The sequence below is a fragment of the Mesoplodon densirostris genome, chromosome 7 (assembly GCF_025265405.1).
Source record: "Mesoplodon densirostris isolate mMesDen1 chromosome 7, mMesDen1 primary haplotype, whole genome shotgun sequence".
NCBI classification, from domain to species: Eukaryota; Metazoa; Chordata; class Mammalia; order Artiodactyla; family Ziphiidae; genus Mesoplodon; species Mesoplodon densirostris.
The window spans coordinates 74146592-74170778 of NC_082667.1; the positions used below are offsets into that span (position 1 = coordinate 74146592).

The 24187-nt window shown below is 39.9% G+C and overlaps 1 protein-coding gene across 1 annotated transcript in view; it reads left to right on the top strand.

The window, feature by feature from the left end:
• Window positions 1-24028, top strand: part of ZDHHC13 (zinc finger DHHC-type palmitoyltransferase 13) — a 49210-nt gene extending 25182 nt beyond the window's left edge. Inside the window, 11 exon segments of the mRNA XM_060103286.1 lie at window positions 59-221; window positions 468-593; window positions 3184-3317; window positions 6405-6505; window positions 11501-11625; window positions 12329-12391; window positions 13095-13188; window positions 14833-14916; window positions 18704-18861; window positions 21130-21227; window positions 23534-24028. Coding sequence (XP_059959269.1) covers window positions 59-221; window positions 468-593; window positions 3184-3317; window positions 6405-6505; window positions 11501-11625; window positions 12329-12391; window positions 13095-13188; window positions 14833-14916; window positions 18704-18861; window positions 21130-21227; window positions 23534-23672 — 1285 coding nt within the window. The 3' untranslated portion in view covers window positions 23673-24028.
• Window positions 24029-24187: the final 159 nt, after the last annotated feature.

Genomic DNA, 24187 nt, shown 5'->3' on the forward strand with positions numbered 1-24187 from the left:
TGCCCTTCAAATCATTCAACTATCTAATATCTCTTGGTATTTTATTGTTTTGAGACAGGCCAGAACCAACTGGATTTCTCTTAAAGTTTAATCCCTCTCTCAATGTAGTTGATAAAATACACCAAAACACTCCACTTCACTGGGCAGTTGCAGCAGGAAATGTTAATGCCATTGATAAACTCTTGGAAGCTGGTGCTAGCCTGGATATCCGAAATGTTAAGGTATGACCAGGTGTTTATCTCCCTTAATTTATTATATCTTGAGTTAGAAGACCGATAAATTAACATAAAGATAAGCTATACATGTTTTCTTTTACCACAAGATGAGTATAAACAATAATAGTTGGCTACCCTTGGAATAAATACAGTGAATCTGTGATTCTGGTGAGTTTTTAAAAATGTTTAGCATCTATGGTATTGATATATCAAAAATATAATTGAACTTTTACTTTTCTTTTTTTTTTTAAGGGAGAAACCCCTCTTGATATGGCTGTGCAAAACAAAAATCGGCTCGTTATTCATATGCTAAAAACAGAGGCCAAAATGCGAGCCAACAAAAATTTCAGACTTTGGAGGTGGCTGCAGAAATGCGAGGTACTTTCATTCGGGGCCTATTCTGTGGGCTATAAGAATTGTTTTCATTTGTTTTTGTTTTTTAAGGCATCAGGGGAAACCAGGGCGTTGGCCTAGTGCTGCATTATATCTGCTGATTATATCTTTCCCACACATCCCATAACCCACAGTTGGAAATTTGGCACTTTTATTGGCAATTTGTTGTTGGTCCTTATCTAGATGGCTCTAAAGCTCCACGAATGGCCAGCAAAATCTAAGTTGTAATAGAGAATATAATTAAAATTATTAAAATGGGGTATTGAATTGATTTCACTGTTTTAACGTTTTCATATATGATAGCATCGTCTTATCAAATAATAATTAATAATTATACCTTCAGGATGATTCTAGATTAATAGGCATGGGATTTCTATGCAGAGGGTCATCATGAATACTACACCAATTTTGCATTTAGGTATGTGAAGGGAGAGAAAAAGAAGTAACGGTTACTCCTCAGTCTCCTTTGCCATCTCCTCTACTCTCTCCCCCCCTTTATTGGTAGAGTGCCCCAGGGTTTTGTCCTTGGAACTCGTTTCTGTCTAGTCATTCCCTTGGTGATTTCATGCACTTCCATGGCTTTAAATGCCGTCTCTATGTTGACAACTCCCGAAGTTATCTCTAGTTCAGACCTTTCCATACTTGTATATCCAGCTACCTTGATTTATCCAGTTCACCGTCCCAATAGGCATCATCAACATAACATCCAAAACTGAGCTCCTGATCTCTCCTCCCCACTGTCCCTAACTGTTCCATCTACAGCTTTCCCCATCTCAGTAGGTGGCAACTCCCACTCTCCAGTTATCTTTGCCTTTTCTCTGTCATATCACGTATCCAGTCCGTCAGGAAAACATATTGGCTAGTTCTGCCCTCAGTATATATCCAGAATCTGACCCTTCTCACCATTTTACCATGGCATTTTGGTCCAGCCACCGTTATCTTTCATGTGGATTTCTGCAGCTGTCTGACATCTCCCTGCCTCTACTCACCTCTAGTCTCTTCTCAACAGAGCAGCCAGGTGAATCTTAAAATGTAAGTCAGATACTGTCATTCATCTGCTCAGAATCCTATGGTCTCCCACTTTCTCCCAGAATAAAAGCCAAAGTCCTTACAGTGGTTTCCATCCAGCTTTTTATATGCTATAAAATTCAGTTAGTACATTTGTCTGTCTTCCCCTGCTAGAATTTAGGCCCCGTGAGAGAAAGACCTTAAATTCATCGATGTGCCCCTAAGTGCCTGGAACAGTGCCTAGCATATGGTACACACTGGGATATTTGTTCAATGAGGAAATAGTGTGGCTCATCTGTGAGTGCTGTATCTGGGATTAAAATTTTGAGATCCACATTTAATTGTTATTTCTGTTCTGAGATTATGTTGCTTATAGATTCCAAGTTTACCTTTTTTTAAAAAAAATCTAGACTTGCTCATTTTGTGTTATCATGCAAGTTAGAATTGGAAGTATATTAAAGATTTCATATCATTTGAAATTATCCATCCTCAGAACGTGGCTCAGGGAAGTAAAGATTGAAGAAGATAGGGCAGTATGTATTTTCTCCCTTTGCTGTTGCACGAGCCCTGCTTACTTCCAAGGTCATGTATATTGCACTTAAGGGATTGCATTGTACAGATGTGGTGGCTGGCTTCAATGCAGATAGCCACACTGTTGGTTTGTAGATGCTTCATTCTTTTAACTTTGCAGAATAAACCCGAATTATTAGCATCCTGAGGATATGTTTAAGTCTTTGGCCTCCATGTGACATTTGACACTGAGAATTACTCCCTTCTTGAAGCTCTCTCCCCTGGCTTTACTGGAACCTTTCTTCTTGTTCTCATCCTTCCTTTCTGGTCATACTGATCACTCTTACTTACTTACCTCTGGGGACTTACCTTTTTTTACCCTTGAGTGTTTCCGATGGCCAAGATTCTGCCCCTTTCTACCTGCACACAGTCCTCAGGATGCTCTTCATTCCTGGCTTTCCCACCTGTATACTGATGAACACCAGGTTTTCTCCTGTGTGGTAGGCCTGCTTTTCTGACTGACTCCTGGCTATCTCCTAGACGTCCATAGGCATCTACAATTCCATGTGCCCTAAACAAAATTCAAACTTGTTCCTTCTAACCTTCTTTATTAGGGGATGGTACCATTGGTGCCCAGGTTGGAACTCTTACACTCTCTTCGTTGAATCTTGGGTGTGTTGATTTTTGTGTGGTCTTTTTGTCTTGTTTTATGCTTTCTGACATATAATACAGTTTGAAAGAAATTATTTTTTTAAATGTCAGCTATCATTAACACTTTTCTTAAAAGATCACCATTTCTTGGAGTGGAAGAAAGCAAAACAAAACATGTTTAAGCAACATTTTATTAATATAAGGCTTTTCAAAGATTGTTTCCAAGATTTGTAATCTCTCAAACTTCAGATTTATCTATCTGCAATTTTGAAGAAAAATTCTGTGTTCTGCTGTTGTATTAATTGTTACTGTATATTCAGGAAGTAGTTTTTCTATTGAACTAATTATTATTAGATACTTAGGAGGTAAAATCCATAAAGTACTAAAATTCTGAATCTCTTAATAGCTCTCCCTGCTGCTGATGCTTTTTGTGATTACCATGTGGGCTGTTGGATACATATTGGACTTCAGTTCAGATTCTTGGCTTTTAAAAGGATTTCTTCTAATAGTATTGTTTTTTCTGACATCTTTGTTTCCAAGGTGTGTATATTAATCTTTGCAAGGCTGGTTATAGCATTTCCAATTTGAGTGCTTATTTCTATTGCTGATTAGCTGGAGTTGCAGATTTTTATTGAACTATGAATGTTACTTATCATGTAGAAACATCCTCAGGGTGGGAGGGAAGGGCTTTGATGGCATATGATTTGACTGAAAGCAAATTGGTCAATCCAGTAATTAAACTGCATTGACAAGTGGTGGAAAATAAATATCCTAGCTCACTTTTTGAATTGTTAATCTCAGTGAATAATGGGGAGATTTTTGTAACTGTTTTGCATCTTGAAGCATTTTTGCCCATTTTTCAGAAATTTTGTTTTTTCCTATTCTAAATTCTAAATCTAGATTCTAAATCTAAATCTAAACTAGTCAACTAGTTATTTTTGCTCTTAATGTTTTTTAGTTGAAACAACCTAATTAAATCACAGGAAGTTATAAAATAGTAACTATGGTATGGTTCTACTTTTAGGAGAATATTCATACATGATATATATAAAGATTGCCTGGGTTCAAGTCAAGCTTTACCACATAACAGTCTGACCTTGAGCCAGTTGGTTGACCTCTCTGTGCCTCGATTTCTTCATCTACAAAACGAGGATGAAAATTGTGACAATGCCTGCCTCATCGTTAATACAAATACAATGGTTAGAACAGTGGCTGACACACAGTACTCAATAATCATGTCACACCCCAGTCTCTTCTTCTCACCTCCCTTTCCCAGTAGAGTGACACCCAGTTCCTCCCATGAATCAGGGGTAGCATCCTTGGATTACTGTCCTCTGTCCTTCCTTTCTCCTCACTTCCCCCACTCAGCACATTACCAAGTCCTTCCTGCTCTGCCCCAGCTGGTCTGCTCGCTCGCTCTCTCCTCAGCCGGCACCCTAGACCAAGCCTCCCAGCTGGTCTCCTGATTCCATCTCTTACCCCCCTGTAGTTCCTCCTCACGTGGCAATCAGGGTGGTCTTTTAAAAAGGCAAACCAGTTTCTGTCTTTTCTCCTTGTGTAGAGCCCTCTTGTTCTCAGAATGACATCCAAACTCCTTGCCTGTGAGGTATTATGTAATTCATTCCCTCCCCTCTGACATCATCTCTTCCCTTCACTGCCCTCCGTCCTTCTTTCTGTTTCTAAAACACGTCAAGCTCATTCCCACCTGGGGCCTTGGCTCTTGCTTGTGTCTCTGTCTGAAGGGTTCTGATACCATATTGTTGCATAGCGGGAGACGTCAGTCAGGCCTCAGTTCCAGCGTCCCCTCCTCAGCGAGGCCATGCCTGACTGACTGTACTGCATCACCCCATTGTATTTTCTTCATGGCACTTAATCACTGTTTCCTGGAATGTAAGGCTCATACAAGCAGGACACTTGTCTCTCCCATTGAACATTTTCAGTCACTGAAAGGAAAATGTAACGATGATGATCCATAAAAGAGAATCTGAAAGGAAGTGCTGTGTTGCTCTCTTCAGGGTGTGATTATGAGTATTTCTGTGTCCTTCTTTTGATTACCAGCATTTTGTAGAATAAGCATGAGTTGCTCTTGCTATAACAAAAAACAAAGCATTAGAGGAATTTTACCTCTTAATCACTCAAGAGCAGACAGTAGGCTGGAAATGAATTTAAATGTTAAATAAAAGTTCAAATTTCTGAAAAATAGCAAAATGCCTAAAATTGTCTGCTATTCAGAAGACTTATAAGTTAGAGATATTCATTTATTTTCCACTAATTGGGTTGACTTGGTCTTCAGATAAATTTTAAGCCAAATTACAATCATCACTTTTTTCTTTTTTCCAGAGAGAAAGCAAAGGCTGGCAATATCTACTCACCTAGGATAGGGGCATTTGAGATTTTGTTTGTTTTAATAGAAACTCACATCACAAAAAATTTATATGGAAACTTTTCTTTGCGAGTTGAGGGCTTCATATGCTAGGCTTAGCATATGTACGCTATTCAAATAGGAGACAAATTCATATGGCAACTGCTTTTATTTCTCCCACTCTATAGAGTCCCAATTTCACGGAGGTAAGCAGCTGTAAACTTCCACTATTATTAGCCTCCACGGGAGGTTGCTTATTGATCCAGGCTGCTATGAGATACCTGTTAGAAGTAGACAGGTCGTAGTAGCAGGCTGTTACAAACTAGGTAGTTCACTGCACCACTTAATTAGGTCAAACATATTCTGCTGCAAAATCTCAGACAAGCCATGCCATGGAGATTACATGGGCTCTGTTTGGCCTATTCTGGCAGCATATTGGGGGCCTGAGGTTTGGGATCTTTAGTTGTTGTCAAATGTTATTTTATCATAATTGTGTTTATGATCTTGATAGCTTCTTAAAAACCCTTTAATATCTATCATCACCCTTTTTTTTCTGGTATAAATTTTAAAGTAGATCCAGGTAAACTCTATTCATGCACCGATTTACTATATTGAGTATTTATTGTAAAAGACAGATTTTTTTCATTTGAAACAACAATGTTAAACGTTTGAGTAAGTTATATGTGGACTTCCAAGTTGCTTTTGACCCAAGCGAGATGGTTGGTGTTTGATGACTAGTGTCACTGTTAGCCTTTATGTGTCTTTTTACATCGAGGGTCTGCTCTGCAAGCTGTTTGTAGGATGAAAGTGCTCAAGGTTGTGTGCATCTGTATGTTTCAAAAATACACTCTAGAAGAAAGCTTGTTAAATGCGAAGGTGAATCTCCAAGGATTTATGTTTTTGCATTTTGGAGTATTTGAAAATATGATATGCCAAAAAAGAAAGAAATACACATATGTATTGCAATAGAAGTAAAAAAGATTTGAAAGTATAAAGTTATTGGGAATGGAATAATGTATAAGTTAATTATGGGAACTAGAACATTCATCTTATGAGGTCGCGGTGCTTCAGTTTTCTCACATGTAAAATGGGGTGGTGATGGTGTGTAACTCTGTTACCACATGGAAAGTGGCGCATAGCACTCAGTGAAAGCTGTTGTTATGTGAGGGCATCATTATTATTACTTAAGGGGATTTAGAGCTAAAATTAATATGATTCGAGCTTATTTTCACTAATACCTTATGTTTATCCTTTTTTTCTTTTAGGTTCTTGGTCGGGTATAAGAGCCTTATGTACTTACCAACAGTCTTTCTGCTGAGTTCCGTTTTTTGGATATTTGTGACTTGGTTCATCTTATTTGTTCCTGATATCCTTCCAGGTTACATTTAAATGCGTATCTCATTTTGCTTTTAAAAATTACTAATGCCATTGTTAGAAATTTAGCTACTAGAAGAGATCCAGGGAAAGTAAGTCAAATTTATATTCATTTAATGGTCCTGGTTGAAGATGTTTAATGTTGGAAATTACTGAATTCTGGAAATGATCTCAGAGTACACTATGGAAACAGCAGGTGTCTAGTGTTGATTACTCATAGGAAGGAAACAATATAATGAATTACTGTTTTGTTTAGATCCATAAGAATTGGTTGTATTGCCTTGAGATTCTCTTCAAGGTCCGATGGTTCTTTTAACTTGGTCAGCAGTTATAGGTGATGAATAATTCTTCTGGGTACCAAGGTCTCCTGCATGGGAAGAATACTGGAGGAAATGTGTCCTCCTCAGCAATGGTCAGTGCAGTGTTACTATCCAAGGCAGTGATTTTCAGTACACAGTAAAAATAAATTGCATTGCCACCCAAAACATATGTGAAAAAAAGTTTCAGAAAACAATAATCCGAATATGTGCTTTACTCTGATATTTTGTTGTTTTATCCTATTCTATTTCCTTTTTAATAAATGGGTCATAGCCCATTTATTTCTTTCATGACCTACTAATGGATGGCAGCCTGTAGCTTAAAAAAAAACTCATCTATATCACTCGAGGAGCAGGGCCCAGGCCAAGTCTAGTCACCGAGAAGTGGGGATAGGGGTTACTTCTTGGTTTATAGTTACTTATAGCCCCCATTGAGAAGGAGGCATTTTCTCCAATTTTTGATGTTCCCACCTCTTTCCAGGCTCCTTTCTCCCCTTCAAAGGACCCTTGGAAGACATTAAAGTCTTGCTTTCCTTACAGGGTAAGAGAAGAAGGGGTATGGTAGATAGACATGTACCTTTAAGCATATTCCTTTAGCTCTATATTATTTTTATTTCTGGTAATGACACACTTGAAAAGAAAGAATACTGTTTATGAGAGAGATGCATACACTCAGTTCAAGAATATTTTTTCATAGGAATAAATGTAAAGTGAGAGAGGCATATGAGTTCTCAGAGTGCATACATCTCCCTTCACTGTATAGCATGTTTTTACTTTAAGGATGCTTTTTATTTCTGAGCATTATCTCTAATATTTTTCAGATTCCTTTAATCTAAATGAATGGCACAGCATACTATGGAGGGCATTTGACTTTTTTCAAAAGATTTTATTACATCTAACCTTTGTCTCATAATTATTGATTTGAGGGCAGCTTTTTAAGCACTAGCCTTACCACCACCACTTAATAAAGGCTTGGATGATATCATAATGTGATACAAAAATACTTTATCACTTGTAGAAGTCCCAAGGCTGGTAAATCCTATGGTAGTTGACATGGTACTGAAAGGGCTGGCTGATACTTTTATTTACCAACTCACATGCAGTGAAGTAAACACAGTTTAAAAATTGTGTTTCTTGATGAATTTTTAAAATGTGAGAAACTCACACTATTTCAAATTTTGCACCTAAAATGTGGTAGTTTTTACATTGAGTTATTTCAAATTTGCAGCATTAGTATTAACAAACATGTTACTCCACTGTAGTTTGAAAACCTCAATTACAGAGGTATTTAGTTAGTATTCAGCTTAGTATTCAGCTGAGTTTACTGCTGTTCAGTATTTGTGAAGATGTCATTATATCAGAAGGACTGTTTTGATTTCCATAGCTGGACAGAATCTTAAGATGTTAGAGTTGACAGGAAGGTATTTTACTCGCACGTACAGCATGAAGCCCTTTGATCTAAGCACCCATGTGAGGCCACTGCTGGTGAGGGCAGGTTGGTCAGTAGGTGGCGCCATCAGATCAGTATTTTTCAGGCTGAATGCTAAATGCTGTTTGAACTGTCTTGGGTGTGCACTGAGGTGCTGCCCTGGAAAGACCCAGCCTGAGAGTGTAGACTAGCCGTGTTGCCAAGTGTGGATTGCATGGGGCTTCCACTCCCACAGCCACCTTGCCCATCGTGGGAAGAGGGTCTGGGAAACTGTGGAAAGAGTACGGTCTTTGGAATCAGAATGAATTGGAGTTTAGGCTTTTTTTTTTTTCTTACTAGTTATGTACCATTAGGCAAATAATTTCACTGAGTCTCAGTTTTTCTGTAAATTGGGGATAACAGTACCAAGTTCATGGGGCAGCTGCAAGGACTACTATGCTAGGATGTCTGTAAAGTGCTGACCATAGTCCCCATTCTGTAAAGAATACCTATTATGGGCTTCCCTGGTGGCGCAGTGGTTGAGAGTCTGCCTGCCGATGCAGGGGACTGCCCCGGTCCGGGAAGATCCCACATGCCGTGGAGCGGCTGGGCCCGTGAGCCATGGCTGCTGAGCCTGCGCATCCGGAGCCCGTGCTCCGCAACGGGAGAGGCCACGACAGTGAGAGGCCCGCGTACCGCAAAAAAAAAAAAAAAAGAATACCTATTTTATTATTATTATTAATTGCTCTTATGAATAAAATCTGTGTGGAAGGCTACATGTTGGGATTAATTTTAAGAGCAGCTCTAGGTTAGCTCCTCAGATGAACAGTTTCTTCTGGTGCCTTTTATATGTTCAGCAAATAATGTGTTTATCTTTTACGAGGCAGGTTTGAGAGGAGAGAGGACCTAACTGGTGAGTTTGGAAGTAAGGTGAAGATTCAGGAAAGAGATGGCGGACCACTGAACGTTACATTTGTGATTCCATCTCTAGCTGAGTTAAGTTTAAGAAGGATAAATATGTGAAGCCCTAATACTGGGTTTCAGAGGATCAACGTGTACAAGTGCGTATGGTTGTGGGAATGATGTAGGTTCCGGTCACGTGAAAAAGAACCAGGAGCTTTGACTAAAAACCCAGCATGGGGTAGTGATGCAGCTTTCAAGGAAGCCAGTATATAAGGACGATGTGAGTGTCCAAGGAAAAGACATGAGCAATCTCACTGTCTTCTGCCCTGGTCAGGACACACCTGAGATGTGTTCTTTTAAAGGAGAGCAGGAACAAAGCAGGAACATACCCAGGAGAGCGTGTTGTAGGAGGAATGCTGTTGCTGCTTATCCTGGAGGTGTGAGCTCTGCCTTCCAATTTCAGGTGTTGGGAAGTCTGTCATTTGGAAGCCAGTGCTCTGTATAGAATGAGCACTCAATAATTATTGAGCAAATGGGGAAGCAGCTTCTGTAGGGTCTATCTATAGGACACCTATAGTGTAGATCTACAGTGTAGAAATAAAGGAGCTAAAGAATGAAAACCAGTTAGTCCAAGTTATAAAAAGGCAGATTTTAGAGCCACGTTGAGAAACTTTTTAACTGCCAAAGGGTCACAGGCTAACTGGGGAGGCTGCGATGTCTACAAACAACTATGACCTAAGGGCTAGGTGCTGTAGAATAAGCATTCTTAGGTTCAGGGAAGGGAGAGGATCCTTTCCCATAGGGAATCAGGAAAGACCTAAGGGGGAAGGAGGATTTTAAGTTAGGTCTTGAAGGCAGTTAGGACTTGGACGTCCCAAAAATGTGGTTTTAGAAGTAGATGGGGTGAAGTGGGGAGCACTTGAGGGCAATGAACCACACAAAGCAAGGGCATGGAAGCAAGGAATGTTTGGCTTTTATGTGAGGGAATGTAGTGCGATTCAGGTTACTTGGAAGGAGAAAAAAATCCATCGATTCTCCTGGGATTGGTTTTGAAAGTTATTCAGAATAAGAGCCCAAAATTTGGTCCAGTCAATACACATGAGATTATCATGTGATTAAACTGCATGCGTTTTTGAGACTGTGTCACGTGTGTTGATCAGGATTTTACGGGAATTAAATTTCAGTTTCACACAACTTTTTTGGATCCTATCTCTTTCTTAAAGCCAGGCCCATCTGCAGATAAACAGATAAACCAAACCAACGAGATTCGTTCCTGCCTACCTGAACCAGATGTGGTTGTGTTGGTTTTTGTGGGCTAGAGCAGTGCTTCTCAAACTATAATGTGCATGTGCATCCTCTAGGGATCTTGTTAAAATCCAGAGTCTGCTTCTGCAGGTCTGGGGTGAGGTCTGGAATTCTGCCCTTGTAGCAAGTTTCCAGGTAAAGCCATTACTGTGGGACCCATGGACCACACTTTGAATAGCAAGCGTTCAGAATTTTATTCTATGGCCACCTTTTCCACTCTGAAGTTTAGCACAAGAACATCTTGGCAACACCTTGGAAGGCAGATACAGTTACTATGTCAATATAGTGATTTTAATTGGGCAAGGAGAACTGGTTTACTACTGGCGTATTGGTTTATTATTGCACATTTATTTGTCTTTCCCTGGGGCAGAATTTTACTTTTTTATACAAAGAATTTGTACCATTTCAAAAACACTTCAAAGTGGGTAATGTTTATCCTTGAAACACTTTATCTTAATTTATCCATAATACCTGCCTTTCCAAATAGTATCTGATTTGTAATCACTTTGCAAGGACAGCAGTTTGTTTCTGAATTAACTCAGCCTTATACAGTTACAAGGATTAAGTTATGAAAACTTTCCAGTAGGAAATCTTTGCTAGCATTAATTTAATATATAGGGAAATATTTTTAGTTGGCCTCTCTGAGTTCAGTAGTTTGTTTCTTTGACTAATTTTGTTAAAATGATCAGAAAATACTGTTTTAGGCGTGCACAAGAGAGCCACAGTTACACCGTTTAGATATTAATTTATTTGGATCTGGAAGGTTTTTCAATTTTTAGGAGGTTCTTCATATATTATAACTATTCCTATCAATATTTTATATGAGTTTCAACTAGTGAGAAGAGATTAATTATTAGCCAACTATGAGCAAATTCCTACAGGATTAGAGCATAGAATAGGGCCAGGTTTGAGGGTAGGGATATGTGTATGTAAGGGAAGGTGAGGCTAGAATGCAGAGAAAAGAGACTCCTAGGCACCAGTGATGAAATTTTCTTTCATCATAATTAGGCTGTTCTTACTGGAAGTCTGATATGTTCCTTAACTTTGCTTTAACATTTAGCAGGCACCACTTTCTTTTTCATTTTCATTCTCAGCATAGTAGCCTTCCTCTACTTTTTCTACAAGACTTGGGCGACTGATCCAGGCTTCTCTAAGGCTTCTGAAGAAGAAAGGAAGATGGTGAGCTTTCTCTGTAATGTTACTGATTTTTTTATAGGAGGGTATGGAAACTATAGAGGGTGACGACCATGTTGGTTTTTGTCGTGCCTACGTCTCTAGTGCCTGGGACCTAATAGATGCAGTGTAAATGTGGGATGATTAAAATCAACAAACAGGTTTCTCCACTGTCATTTATTTATATGAAAGTTTAAAAAATATTTTTATTTTTTATTACAGTAATATCCCACCGGGACTTTTTCAAGTATAATTTCTGTCAGTAGATATGAGTGCCTACTTCTTTATAGTAATGTTTAGAAGTTGGGGAGGCTGTTGTCTTCTTTGTTACCTAAAGCCAGTGTTCCTGAAAGACTGCCTTTGGTGCTTATAACCATCAGTTCTGATGTGTAGGTGTTTTTGTTCCTTTTTTATGAGTGTATAATATGTGTATTTATTTTTCTGTAGCATATTATAACTGAGAAATCATTGCCATTCATGGAGAAAAGGGGGGGTGTAATTTTTGTGCATTCTAATTTATTGGCTACGTTTGAAAATACAGCCTTGAAAAGTCACATATTTCAAGCACAGAATGATATGGTGGCAAGTCTTCTAAGTTGCTTTTCTAGCTACCTCAGTTTGAAGAGAGAGCTGTGAGAATGGTATATAACCATGCATCATCCATTCCCCAACAAAACGCAAACGTAAGGTCAAACTTGATGTCTTTCAGAATATCATCACCCTTGCAGAGACCGGCTGTCTGGATTTCAGAACATTTTGTACATCGTGTCTTGTGAGTGAGTCTTTTCTTTATAATTTTTTTTCCCATCGTAAGAGCAAATTCTTGGTTACATTGCTCATGTAAGCATTTTTCAAATCTTCATGGTATATTTATACACCTTTTTTCCTACCAGGTGTAAAATTTGTTTTTTTTAAATTTTGCATTACTGTCAGAACAGTCTTCTGCCTTGAACGTGTGGGAGAATGATGTTTGTAATCTCTTGAAGTTGCCTGTGGTTAAATCTCTTTGTGTGTTTTCTTTGCTTTTTCCTGCCATGAAGCATATGTTAGAACTAACTTGGAGCCAGAGGCTCATGATGACCCTAGAAACCACTTAGTGAAACATTTGATTTAGCAACTGAAGATCCATAGCCTAAAGGGAGGAAGTAACTTTCCCTAAATTATTGGCAGAAGCAGAAGTGTAACCCGGTTCCCTTTTTCTTAGTCCAGGGCTCATTCTGCTGTGTGGTGCCGCCTCTTTTCCCCTTAGTCAGTGTCAGTAAGCTCTGGAATTCAAATCCCTTCTAGTGATGGCCTAATTAGACCTGTGGAAGTAAATAGTAATAAGGCATTCCAGAGCCTCTAAGTGAATTGATGATCGATTTAGGATTATTTGTGCCAATGTCGTTATAATTTAGCAATAAGATTTTGCTTTTGATTTGTTACCCCTTTGAGATTCTGATTTTTGCTTAGATCTCTCTTAATTGTCCACTTAGATAAGGAAGCCATTAAGGTCACTCCATTGCCATGTGTGCAACTCCTGTGTGGCTCGGTATGATCAACATTGCCTGTGGACTGGACGGTGCATCGGTGAGAGGGTCAAGTTTCCATTTACCATTTTGAAGTTCAGCTCTCTTTAGTTATGTGTGTGACTCAGAAAAAGTGAAAAGCATGTAAGGGGTCCATTCTTGCTTGTCAGAGAATCAGCTTTGTGGTCAAACACTTTTGGAACACTGACTCTTGATGTTAATAATAATAATTAATGTCCTTTGTATAATATTTTAACATGTATAAAGTACCTTCATATATAGTATCCTATTTGAACATCAGAGGTTGGTATTATCACCTCCATTTTAGAGTTGAAAAAATATTAAAGGTCAAATTATTTGCTTGAGATCACTTGAGTAGTGTCAGTCTTCCACTCCAGATACCATGTCTTTTCCATATTTTGTGTCTTGTCCCTTTTATTCACCTTCTCTACTTGCCTCTGAGGCTCAGGTAGGTGCTAGAACCAGAGACGGCAGGGGTCTGGGGATTGCCTTCCACCCAGGGAGTGTTCTGATCTGAAGCCCTGCGTTTCCTCCGAGCCGTCACAGTAAAAGCCAGGGCTTTATTACGAGGAACTTCAGAGGAACTATGGTCATGGGTCTTCAGGGGAGGCTCTGCATGTATAATCTTGACGAACAAAAAAGGCTGCCTCAGCTCAGGCAGCTTTCCTCGGTGCATTTTGAGGTTCTCCACTATTCCTAGAGAACAAGGGAAGAGAGAATTCCTGGGCTTCCAGGCTTCGTGTACCCCATCCCACCACAGAGATGAGATGATTGGCATTATAACAGGCAGCTTTGAATGGCAGTGGGAAAACAATAGTGTGAGCCCACATATTTTTACCACACTGCGTTTACATAGTGTTTTCATATATATCATCCTGTTTGGTTGCCACCGGCCTGTGAAGTAGACAGAAGAGATATTTTCCCCATATTAAAAGAAAGAACACTGAATCAGAGAAGTTTAATGATGTGCCTATAGTCACACAGCTTGTCATTCGTAAATCTGGGTCTCCTGATTCCAGTGGGTGTTGCTCCTTCTGCTGGGCTTTGGTACCTCAGGAGGAGGTGGGAATGTGATGGTGGCTAAGGAGCTTTTGTGTGTCATTAGCATCAAAATGCTGCCATCTCCAGTGTCAAGGGGGCAGCACATGCAACAGTGGGGCTTGGCTGCCTGGCCCCCTCACCCCTTCTTTGCTTCTGTAGGCCTTTCTCAGGCCGCAGGTTGCCCCTCTTTAGCTATGTCAGTCTCCTGCAATGTATCTATTGCCCTTCAGATTTGTTTTCTCTGTCCCCCTGATTAAGTCAGTACTTGATGTCCAGAAGTTGTACTTATATAAATTTATTACACGGAAGGAAGGAAGAGACAGGGTATGACTTGCCCCAAATCCTGCCTCCTCCCCTCCCTCCAATGCTGTATAGGCCATCCCAGCGCTGTATTTGTTCTATCCAAAAAAGAAGTGTCCTCTTTTAGGTAAGTAATGAATAAATATTAGTTTAGTTAACATGGACAGTTGAACATGGCATATCAGAGCTGTTTGGTTTGGGTTTAATGGTATTTAAAAGCAAAACAGCAGCTTATTTCTTTTTTACTTTGGTGAAGGCTTTTGACAGGGAAGTGGTTTAATAAGGTCTTCATCTGGAAAATCATTGGAAGAAAGTATTAAACGTGTTTTTCTTTTTGATGTAGGTTTTGGCAACCATCATTATTACATATTCTTCTTATTTTTCCTTTCCATTGTGTGTGACTGGATTATATATGAATCTTTCATCTGTAAGTATAAATTTTTCTTATAGCAAACTTATGCACCCTCACTCACATATACTTTTTCTTGTAAACTCTTGTATGTCACATTCCGGCTGGATGACTATAAGCCATACCTTAATAAAAATGAAACAAATGTCTTTAAGACTCTCTCAGCATTGGGAAGCTGCAAGAAGTGCTAGAAGAGGTTAGTTGTCAGTAGTTTGGAAGAGATTCTGCTCTAAAGTGACCTTGATAAATTTGAGAAGTGGTCAGAAATAGAGATTCACTTAAGGTAAGTGCAGATTTATCCCCCAGTGAAATGAGTAAAAATCAGGTGTTCAAGTTCAAAGCAAGGGAAGTGATAAGTAAATAAACTAGAAAAAAAAAAAAAAGATTGGTGCTAGAGAGGTTGTGGAAGGGAGGTGGAGGTGGTCACAGTAATTAAGGAACAAAACTGAAAGCTCATGCCATTTGACAGATGTCAAGTCACAACTTAGAACTGATGGGAAAACAGTAACAGTGATCGGAAGGTCAGAAATAATAACTTGGAAGAAAACATTAGGTCACTTATTCTGCATCCCTGAGAAAGGCAAATAACTTTTCAACAGCAGTGCAGAAGGGCGTTGAGGGGGTCTCATATAGGGAGTGACGTTGAGCTGTTCCAAGGTGAGCGACTAAGAACAGGGTTTAAATTGAAGCAGGGAGGATTTTGGTTAGCTCTTAAGAATTGCATGACTATGCTTTTCAGACCTTGGAATAGGTTACCTAACCAGAAACAATGTACTGTGCTTGTAGTTTATTTTGACTTTATTTGTTTAACTGTTTATTATTCATTTATTCTGAAGGTTTTAGGAGAATTTGGATCTAGAGGCAGAGGCTTCGCTACTGATCTGTTTCCATCCACCCTCCTGTTATATTCATGCTTTAGTCTTAGATTTTGCCAGTAGCGTACTAGTTTGTTGCTTGAGCTAAAATCTGAAATGATTCAGGAAGACGTGGAAAGTTTTTTCCTACATTTTTTCTTTTCCCCTTAGCATCCCAAGTCCCACCACACCTTACACTCCCCACCCCACTCACCCACTGGCTTTCTCTAGTTTAAATTTTGTTTAGTTTTGAAAGAGAGTTCCTCCTGTGCTGTCCCCAGCCTCCCAGATCTCTTCTCCAGAAACATCCAGTATTACAAGTTTTGTTTTGTTTAGGGTTTCATTTTTAGAGATTGTTAATTAAAATCTATGAAATGATCTATTTTTAGCCTTGCCGTAGGCATGGAGGGGGCCTCAGTTACCTCGTCAGCCCTTCTCCCTACCAGACACCTTCGGTGTCTCTGATCACTAGGGAATGCTTTTGTAGCTCAGTGTAACTGCCACCATCTCAAATGGACCTAAGTCAGAAGGTTGTGATCCCTGATCTCAGTTCTTGTCAAAGGCCATCAGAAATCCTAAGCATTGAAATTTTAAAACCTCTTAGATTATGTCCTGTGGTGTAAGAAATAAAAGATTTTTTTGACAGTGCTTCCTTCTGTCGAAAGAGCTGCCTTTTTAAGGCCTGACAATAAAGCATGTTCCTGGAAAACCTTTTTAAGCTGGCCCATGGACCAACTTGTCCCTTGGACTTGATCCTCGGGGAGAGGAGCCAGATTTTACACCACTCTTGTCTCTCCCCATTCTCCCTCTTCACTAAAAATAGTCATCTTTGTGTGGTGGCTATGTCCAGCATACAACTGTATTGATAAGGACAGAAGTAATTTTCCATCACGTTCATTCTTTCCAAGTTGCTTCCTTATTACATGCGTTTGGTTCTTCCCTCCTCTTTGTCTTTATTCTCTGGCTCTGAACCAATTTTTGTATTATGTTTTTTGTTTCTTAGGAACAGTCCCACCTTACATTTACTAACAGCTATATAGACTAGCTGAACATATTTTGTTACTTTTATCCCATATTTATTCTGACAGTATTTCTTTACACCGAATGCACGCTTCCTGTCATTTATCGTTATTTCACAGACAGCAAAAACGAACTTTTGGTCCATTTTTCTAATGAGGCCTCATTGTCATCCCACCTTCTTTGTTTATCATTAACGCTCCTGGTGCCAGAACGCTGCTGTGCACCCTCATACTCCTCATGGGATCTGGTTCCAGCTACTCTGACTCTGTGCAGCCTCCATGCATTTCCCCTTTTGTGAGGTCTGTTTTCAGGATGGACAGTAAGTCACTCAAAGTGTCAGCATCCCGCAAGTTACAGGGAGAAAGATTTTAGATCATTGTTAGAAAGGACATAGTAACTGTCGTAGTTGTTTGAAGATGAAAATGATTGACCTGGAGCGATATGCGTTCCCTATCATTAGCCAGTGACCACCTGATAAGAATGTATTATTAGTACATATTAAAGTGTTATGTTGCATAACATAATGTATGTGGCCATTTGCAGCCATATCTTTGATAAATCTGAGATCAGTCCTATGAAGATTTCCATTCAAAGTCATGCTGTGTTATCAAAAAATTCCCTGAAGGGAGCAGTAGAAATCCATAAGCTGAAAGAAAGTAGATACTCTTTCCCACTCAGCAGCTGCTTCCTCTGCCTGCTGTTGGAAATTATATTCTTTTTTTTGTTATATCAGGTACATGGAATGCATCTTTCTTTGCAGTCCTAATGAGAAGCTCTAAAGAAAGTGTAATTTACCTTAAGTTTTTTACCTTGATTGTTACTCTATGATGATTGCCCTTAGAATTCTTCTGGCATATATTCATGAAAGATGGTTGGAAATCAAATGAGACTCAAAAAGAAAAAATGGACAGACAGTTGATAGTTAAGTCATGGACTCATTTTCTTCCTGTCCCAGGAGCTCTTAAGTGCTGCTTTGGGAAAATGTCTGAAACTACTTATCAAATTGTCAGAGGCATTTATGAAACCTCAAGGTGCAAATCTACACAATTCTTATTTCCTTGTCGTTTATGAATGCTCATGATGCCTGTTTAAAGTCATTGGTTTTACATAACCTTGAAGATCTGTTCCCTTGTTTCTGCTGCTTCCTACCTGTGTTCTTACTGCTGCTCTTGGCTGTGTGGGTTAGGGGGTCAATATCATGAAGACCATAGTGAAGGCCTCACTTTTGATTGGCACGTAAATAGATGTTCCTGGGGAAAAACTGAGCTGTGACCATATGAATTTTGTTCTCTGTTCTTTTCCTAGGGGTGTCTGGCTCATGAGATCTCTCACCTGGCTTTTCTCCCCCTGCAGGATTAATTATGGTCCCAGTGCAGAAGTACACCCAGTAACTGCAAGCTGTAGGCTGTGGTCCAGTGGTATCTAGGCGCTTATAGGATTTCTTGTGCCCACAGGAATGGCCTGTTGATCTGAACCCTTAATAAGAGTTTATATTCTGTTCTGTAATAGACCCTTATCTTGCTGTAACATGGATAAGATAGAGAATTTTCTAGGACAAATATTTATTAAATATATAATCATTCTCAGTTATCAAGTCCTTGAATAATTAACTTCTGGCCAGTGTATTTTATGCTGAATATGCTAATTTTAGTCATGATTTTATAGACCTTTTTTGCTTTTATTCCCTCACTGCCAACTACCCATGCAGTATTATCATAGCCTTAACAGTGAGGTATCTTTTTTTTTTTTAATCTTTGTTGAGCTGGCATTTATTTGGAAGATAAAATCTTAAAGTTGAGTTCTGATCTGTGCCATCATGCCTTACTTTCTCTTCTCCCTAAACAGAACTGCAGTGATTTTTATCTTCTTGAAGAATGATCACTAGTTTGTTGCCTTTTTAAATAATGGGTTCCTTTTTTGTGAATTCACAGATTGGTCAAATCATTGTGTCACAACATTCAAAGCAGATGGACTGTGGACCTACCTCAATCAGATTGTGGCCTGTTCCCCTTGGGTCGTATATATCTTCACGTTAGCAAGTTTCCATTTCTCATGGTCAACATTTTTATTACTAAATCAGCTCTTTCAGGTATTTATCTTCTTATAATGCCTTTGAGTAAAATTTCCAATACCCCATAGTGAGATAGAAAGACTTGAATTTCAAATCAGAAGACTTAGATTTGAGTTCCACTTCTGTCACTTACTCTGTGGGTCTGGGCATGTCATTTGACTCCCGAATTTCAGTTTCCTTGTCTGTAAAATGGGGATAATAATGCCTGTCTACTCTCGCAGGATGGTTTAAAGAGTAATAAGATGTTAGTGTAGCCCTAGGATTTATCTAATCTGACCTCTTTTACAGATAGAGGTACAGAGGTGAATTGAATTGCTCAAGGTCACCCAGTGAGTGGCAAAAATCAGAACTGGAAACTTAGGTCTTCTGACAGTTCGTTTCAAGGGGTTTTTCCATCGTATAATTAAATTACGTGGCGTATGAAAGCATGGTATAAACTGTAAAGCATTGTGCAGATGTGAGATGATTATGTTCCCTCACTTTTCCCAGCCCTGTTTGTTATTATTATGCAGTACTTAAGTGGATGGAAGTGGGGAAGAAATGAAAGATGCACCACTAACCAACATGGTAATTACACTTGCAGAGTAGGTCATGACCGTTAGAACGCTCATGCTCCAGGGCGGTAGCCACCACCTTCAGCTTTCTGTGAAGCTTCTGTCCCCTCCCTGCTGCCTGCCTTCCTTTATGAGCATAACCTAATTCTCACTGTTGCTAGGGCCTGCCCCCGTGGAATGGACAGCCATGAGCAGTCTGAGCCAATTATTGCCAGACCTCAGATAATTAGAGCATTGCTCAACAAAAGCAAGATGTATTCCATTTTTATGGGGGAATAACCAGTTCTGCAATAATAATAAAAAATAAAGTAAGAAAAAGGGGGAAAAATGCTAAGGAAAGGAACTAAGCTAATAATACTGACTGAACTGAGGTTTCTGAATACCCGTCCTAATCTCCTATCTGACATCTGTAAGATGTAAGGATATTAAGAATGGATATTAGCATCAGTGATTATTAATATTATAATCATTTATAATACCTAATATTTATATATGCTTTACGTATTCCAAAGCACTTTCCTGTCAATGGCCTCACAGACATTTGAGATGGAGTCTGTGCCAAAGTCGTGTTTCCATTTTATGGATGAGAAAACTAAACCTAAGAGGTGTTGAGCGCCTTGCTTATGGCCATAGGGCTCAGTCAGAGGAGGTGGAGTTAGAAGCAGAACCTAAGATTTGGGACATCAGTTCTAATTCTCTTTCTTCTTTCCTGGACTCTTAGAATAAGTACATTTGAGGCTATAATATCTTTACTTTTTAAAAGAAAGTTTGTTTATACTCTCTAAGGCAGGAAAGTGGACTCAAAGTTTTGGATAGTTTTCAAAAACAGGAATTCAGAGTAAAGTTGTTTTCTTAATAAACAAAACAATCCAGTTATTTAAAGCCTTTCGTTTCCTGAGTGCTCAGGTGAGTCATGGTTTTGACCGTAGGGAGTCAAACTGAGCATATAGATGGCTGGCAAGGACCGTGGGCTTTATTCTCACACTGACTGAGGTGTCTGCCCCAGTTCTGCCACTCTCTAAGCCGTGTGGCCTTGGACCAGTTACTTCATCTCTATCAGCCTCTGCACTGGATCATGTTAAATTTCTTATCACCAATCCTTAGAGAACCCGATGAGGATGCTGTGATAATCTCTGTCTTACAGATAAGGAACTTGATGTTTGAATTATTTTGAGGATTAGGTGAGATATCTTAGTGAATAATATTGGTTTTAATGATTTGAGAGTTTTTAAAGTTACCTTAATTCTTACCCTCCCCCAACTTTATGGATTTAAATGTTCTTCACTTCAGATTAACTTTTTTATTCGGCCCTTTTCAAAGAGAGACTAAGAAGCGTATAGAGGTTGAGATAATTGCATTAATACTGACCTTATGTTGTTTGATTCACCTGGAAGTTGAATGCTGAATGTGTTGAGACTCTAAACATGGCCATAAGCCACAGCTTGGATTACTAAAGCAATCATTTCACGACTCTTGAGTCAATGCACTCTGCTTTCTTGAAGGTTAATAAAAGTCAATCAAAAAAATAAAATGCCCAGCTACTAGATTTACATGGGAGTCTTGTTTTGAGCTGCCCTGTCCTTGCCCTCACTGTGATCATTGGTTAGCAGTCCAGGTGATGTTGTCTTTGGGGGAGAACTGAATGTTTGCCAGTGTCCTGTGGTGCGTTGCCAAGAGTGGTGAGGCTCGATGTGGTGGTGTTTTTCATGTACCTTCCCACCTTCATTTTCAGATTGCTTTTCTGGGCCTGACCTCTCATGAGAGAACCAGCCTGCTGAAGCAGAGCAGGCACATGAAACAGACGTTGTCCCTCAGGAGGACCCCATACAAGTAAGTGAGACCTATCCTGCCCACTGAGCCGGTGGAAGGTGCTGGCCTCGCCATTGGTTTCCCGACCTAGTGTCACCACCCACAGCCCTGCTGCCGTCCTCTAACTGGCTGACAGAGTTGAACCTCTTCTTTCTTGGAAGCCTCAGTGACAGGAGATGAGTGGTAAGGTCATGAGCCCCAAGGTGGTAAGATTTAGTCTACTGGCCTCAGCACAAACAGTAAGTGACTTTGAAGTCTTGCCAAGATGGGAGATCTCTTCAGTCAAGCCACATGGTCACAAGGTTGCATATTGCTGGCATGAAGTCAGCGTGAGATAACTAAGCACGTGGCTGAGAAAGCCAGCCACAAGGCTCTCTGTAGAAAGCGTTAGATTGCGAGCTTTGCCAGGATTTTCAACCTGGCTTTCTATCACCAGTAATTCTTGTAGCCTGATGTTTAAAGTGTCCACCTGTGTCAGGGAAAAGTTACTTTTTCAGGTTTGGGGTATGTTTTCCCCAGAGCACTGGTTGTGTAAAACCTGTCCTCAGCTGAAAATGAGAGTGTCTGTAGGATGGCCGTCATCTTACGAGATGAGAGATCAGGGTTTGAAGCTTATCTTCCTGTCAGATATGTCAGGATCTTGGAGGCTGGGAGCGCTGCAGAGGTGACCCAGGGCCCTCTAGGGATTTGCCCGCTCACTGCATATCTCAGGAGCAGTCTATTTTAAAGCACACTCGTGGTACAAGATGAAACTGTTAGGCTGTTAGACAAGGAAATCAAAAGCCTGGGATATGACTATGATGTGTGTTTAGAGGAGAGAAATTGACTTAATTGGGAAGAGACGGCCAAAGTGATGGAGTGTAGAGAGTCGTGTTAAGCTCGTGATGATTGTTTCAGACTGGCAGTGATAATAAAATCCCTTTCTCAGTGACTTAACCAGAGGAATATTTACTCCACCGAAGTATGGACCTCTTTGTGATAGAGGTGGAATTTTAAGCTGAGCCTTGAGAGGTGTGGGGTGGGGAGCAGGAAGGAAGGGCGTCCCGAGCCCTGGAGAAGCGTCTGAATAAAGGGCCAGAGGTGAGAGAGTTGGGGCGTTTTGGGGAATTGCTAAGACATGGCAGCATTCCTGGAGGAACTAAAGGTAAAGCCTTGGAGCCACTTTGAATCTAGCTTCCAAAGATTTGTCTTACTGTCTTCCCCTAAGTTACTTTTACTCACTAGCCAGCTCTTGAACTGGGCCCTGTCGGACCCCAGCATGCCTCCCTGCTTCCACCCCATCATTTCCGTGTGGGCAGCCCCCTGCCTGGGAAGCTGCCTTCTTGGCAGCCTTGGAAATTTCTTGACCACTCTCAGTAACCAGCAGCAGTGGCACACGCATCCTCACACACAGATGTGTTCCGATGTGTTTAAGATGTTGGGTTAGGCACTTGAAAGATGAGGCGTATGCCTAAAAATGAATATTCGTGATAACTGGAACAGACAGTAGCATTCAGGAATTTAATGGAGGAAAAAATGATGCTGAAGATATGTAGTCAGGAAGGCTCCAAAGGGGAAGTGGGCCTTGACCTAGGCCTTGAGAACTGGTAGGACTTAAAAGGATAAGGGTGTTACCTGATGGAAGAGTAGGGGAGTGTGGGTTCCAGGGTAGAAGAATGGCCCATGCAGTTGTGATCATGGGAAGAATAAAGCCAGAGTAGCTTTAACAAAAGATGAGTTTGGAGCATCAATACCCGAGGAGTCCTGGGCTTTATTGTATAGGGCTGTGAGTACAAAGATGAGGGATTTGGCTTTGAGCCTCTGGGCAGAGGAATGTCGTTAAAGGGTTTTGACTGGGAGGTTAGGGGCTATGAATATATCAGGTGTTTGGAGGACCAGTCTCCAGTATGTAGGATGAATCAGAAGGAATTGAGACAGAGACACCATTTAGAGTTTCTTAGAATTCGAAGAATCCCACCTTGTTGATCATAGTTTTTCTGGCCTGTCTGGCCTTTGATATAGTCCAAGTCTGAATTAGAGCAGTGGGAATGGAAAGAAAGAAACTTAATGGTGGCAGTGACTGTTCTAGTGAGTGGGGACCCAAAATGAACTTGAGTTGCTAGGCACAGCCAGGGAATCTCAAAATAGGGATTCAGGTCCAGAAATGGAACTGGGTTTCAGTTTTAAGGGCCATAAATTCAAGAACTGTCTGATTCACCTCTGGATTCCTGCAGGATCTTGGAAGGATGTACACTGTAAATTCTCAGTGAATGTTTATGGTTTGAATGAATGTTTGTCAAATGCTAACAGGAAATGTAGTAAGACGTGTTCTCTTTCTTTCTTGGCAGCCTTGGGTTCACACAGAACCTCGCAGATTTCTTTCAGTGTGGCTGCTTTGGCTTGGTCAAGCCCTGTGCAGTAGACTGGACATCACAGTACACCATGGTCTTTCACCCAGCTAAGGAGAAAGTTCTTCGCTCAGTGTGAAGAAAAGCAACCCACAACTCTCACTCTGACTTGTTTGTATTTATGTTGATGCCTTGTGGTCTGCAAGTGAAGTGAAGACTTAAGAGTTCACCTAAGCCCAAAGGAAAACACAGGTGGTTTTTAAAGCATTTGGTAAAAACAGAAGTTCTTGAGAAAGGCTGACACGATTTCAGACTTAGTAAGATGGACTGTTACTGAACAATCTTGGCAGACATCTAAAAAAAAAAAACTTCTATATTTTTCACAAGAAAATGCAAGTTCCTTTTTTTTTTTTTTTTTTTGGAGATAATATTCACCAATTATGGAGAAAATGTGGTATTTTCAGATACTTTTATTGGCTGTTTCAAAATAGTATTATTCTTTAAACTTGTAATTTTTGATAAATTATTTGTCTTTGTTTTATCTATAAATATGTAAAAAATATTTAAATAGATGTACCTGTTTTGCTTTCTCACTTAATAAAATTTTTTTTTTGTAGTTGAGACTTAGTTTCTGACACTTGACACTTCTTGAAT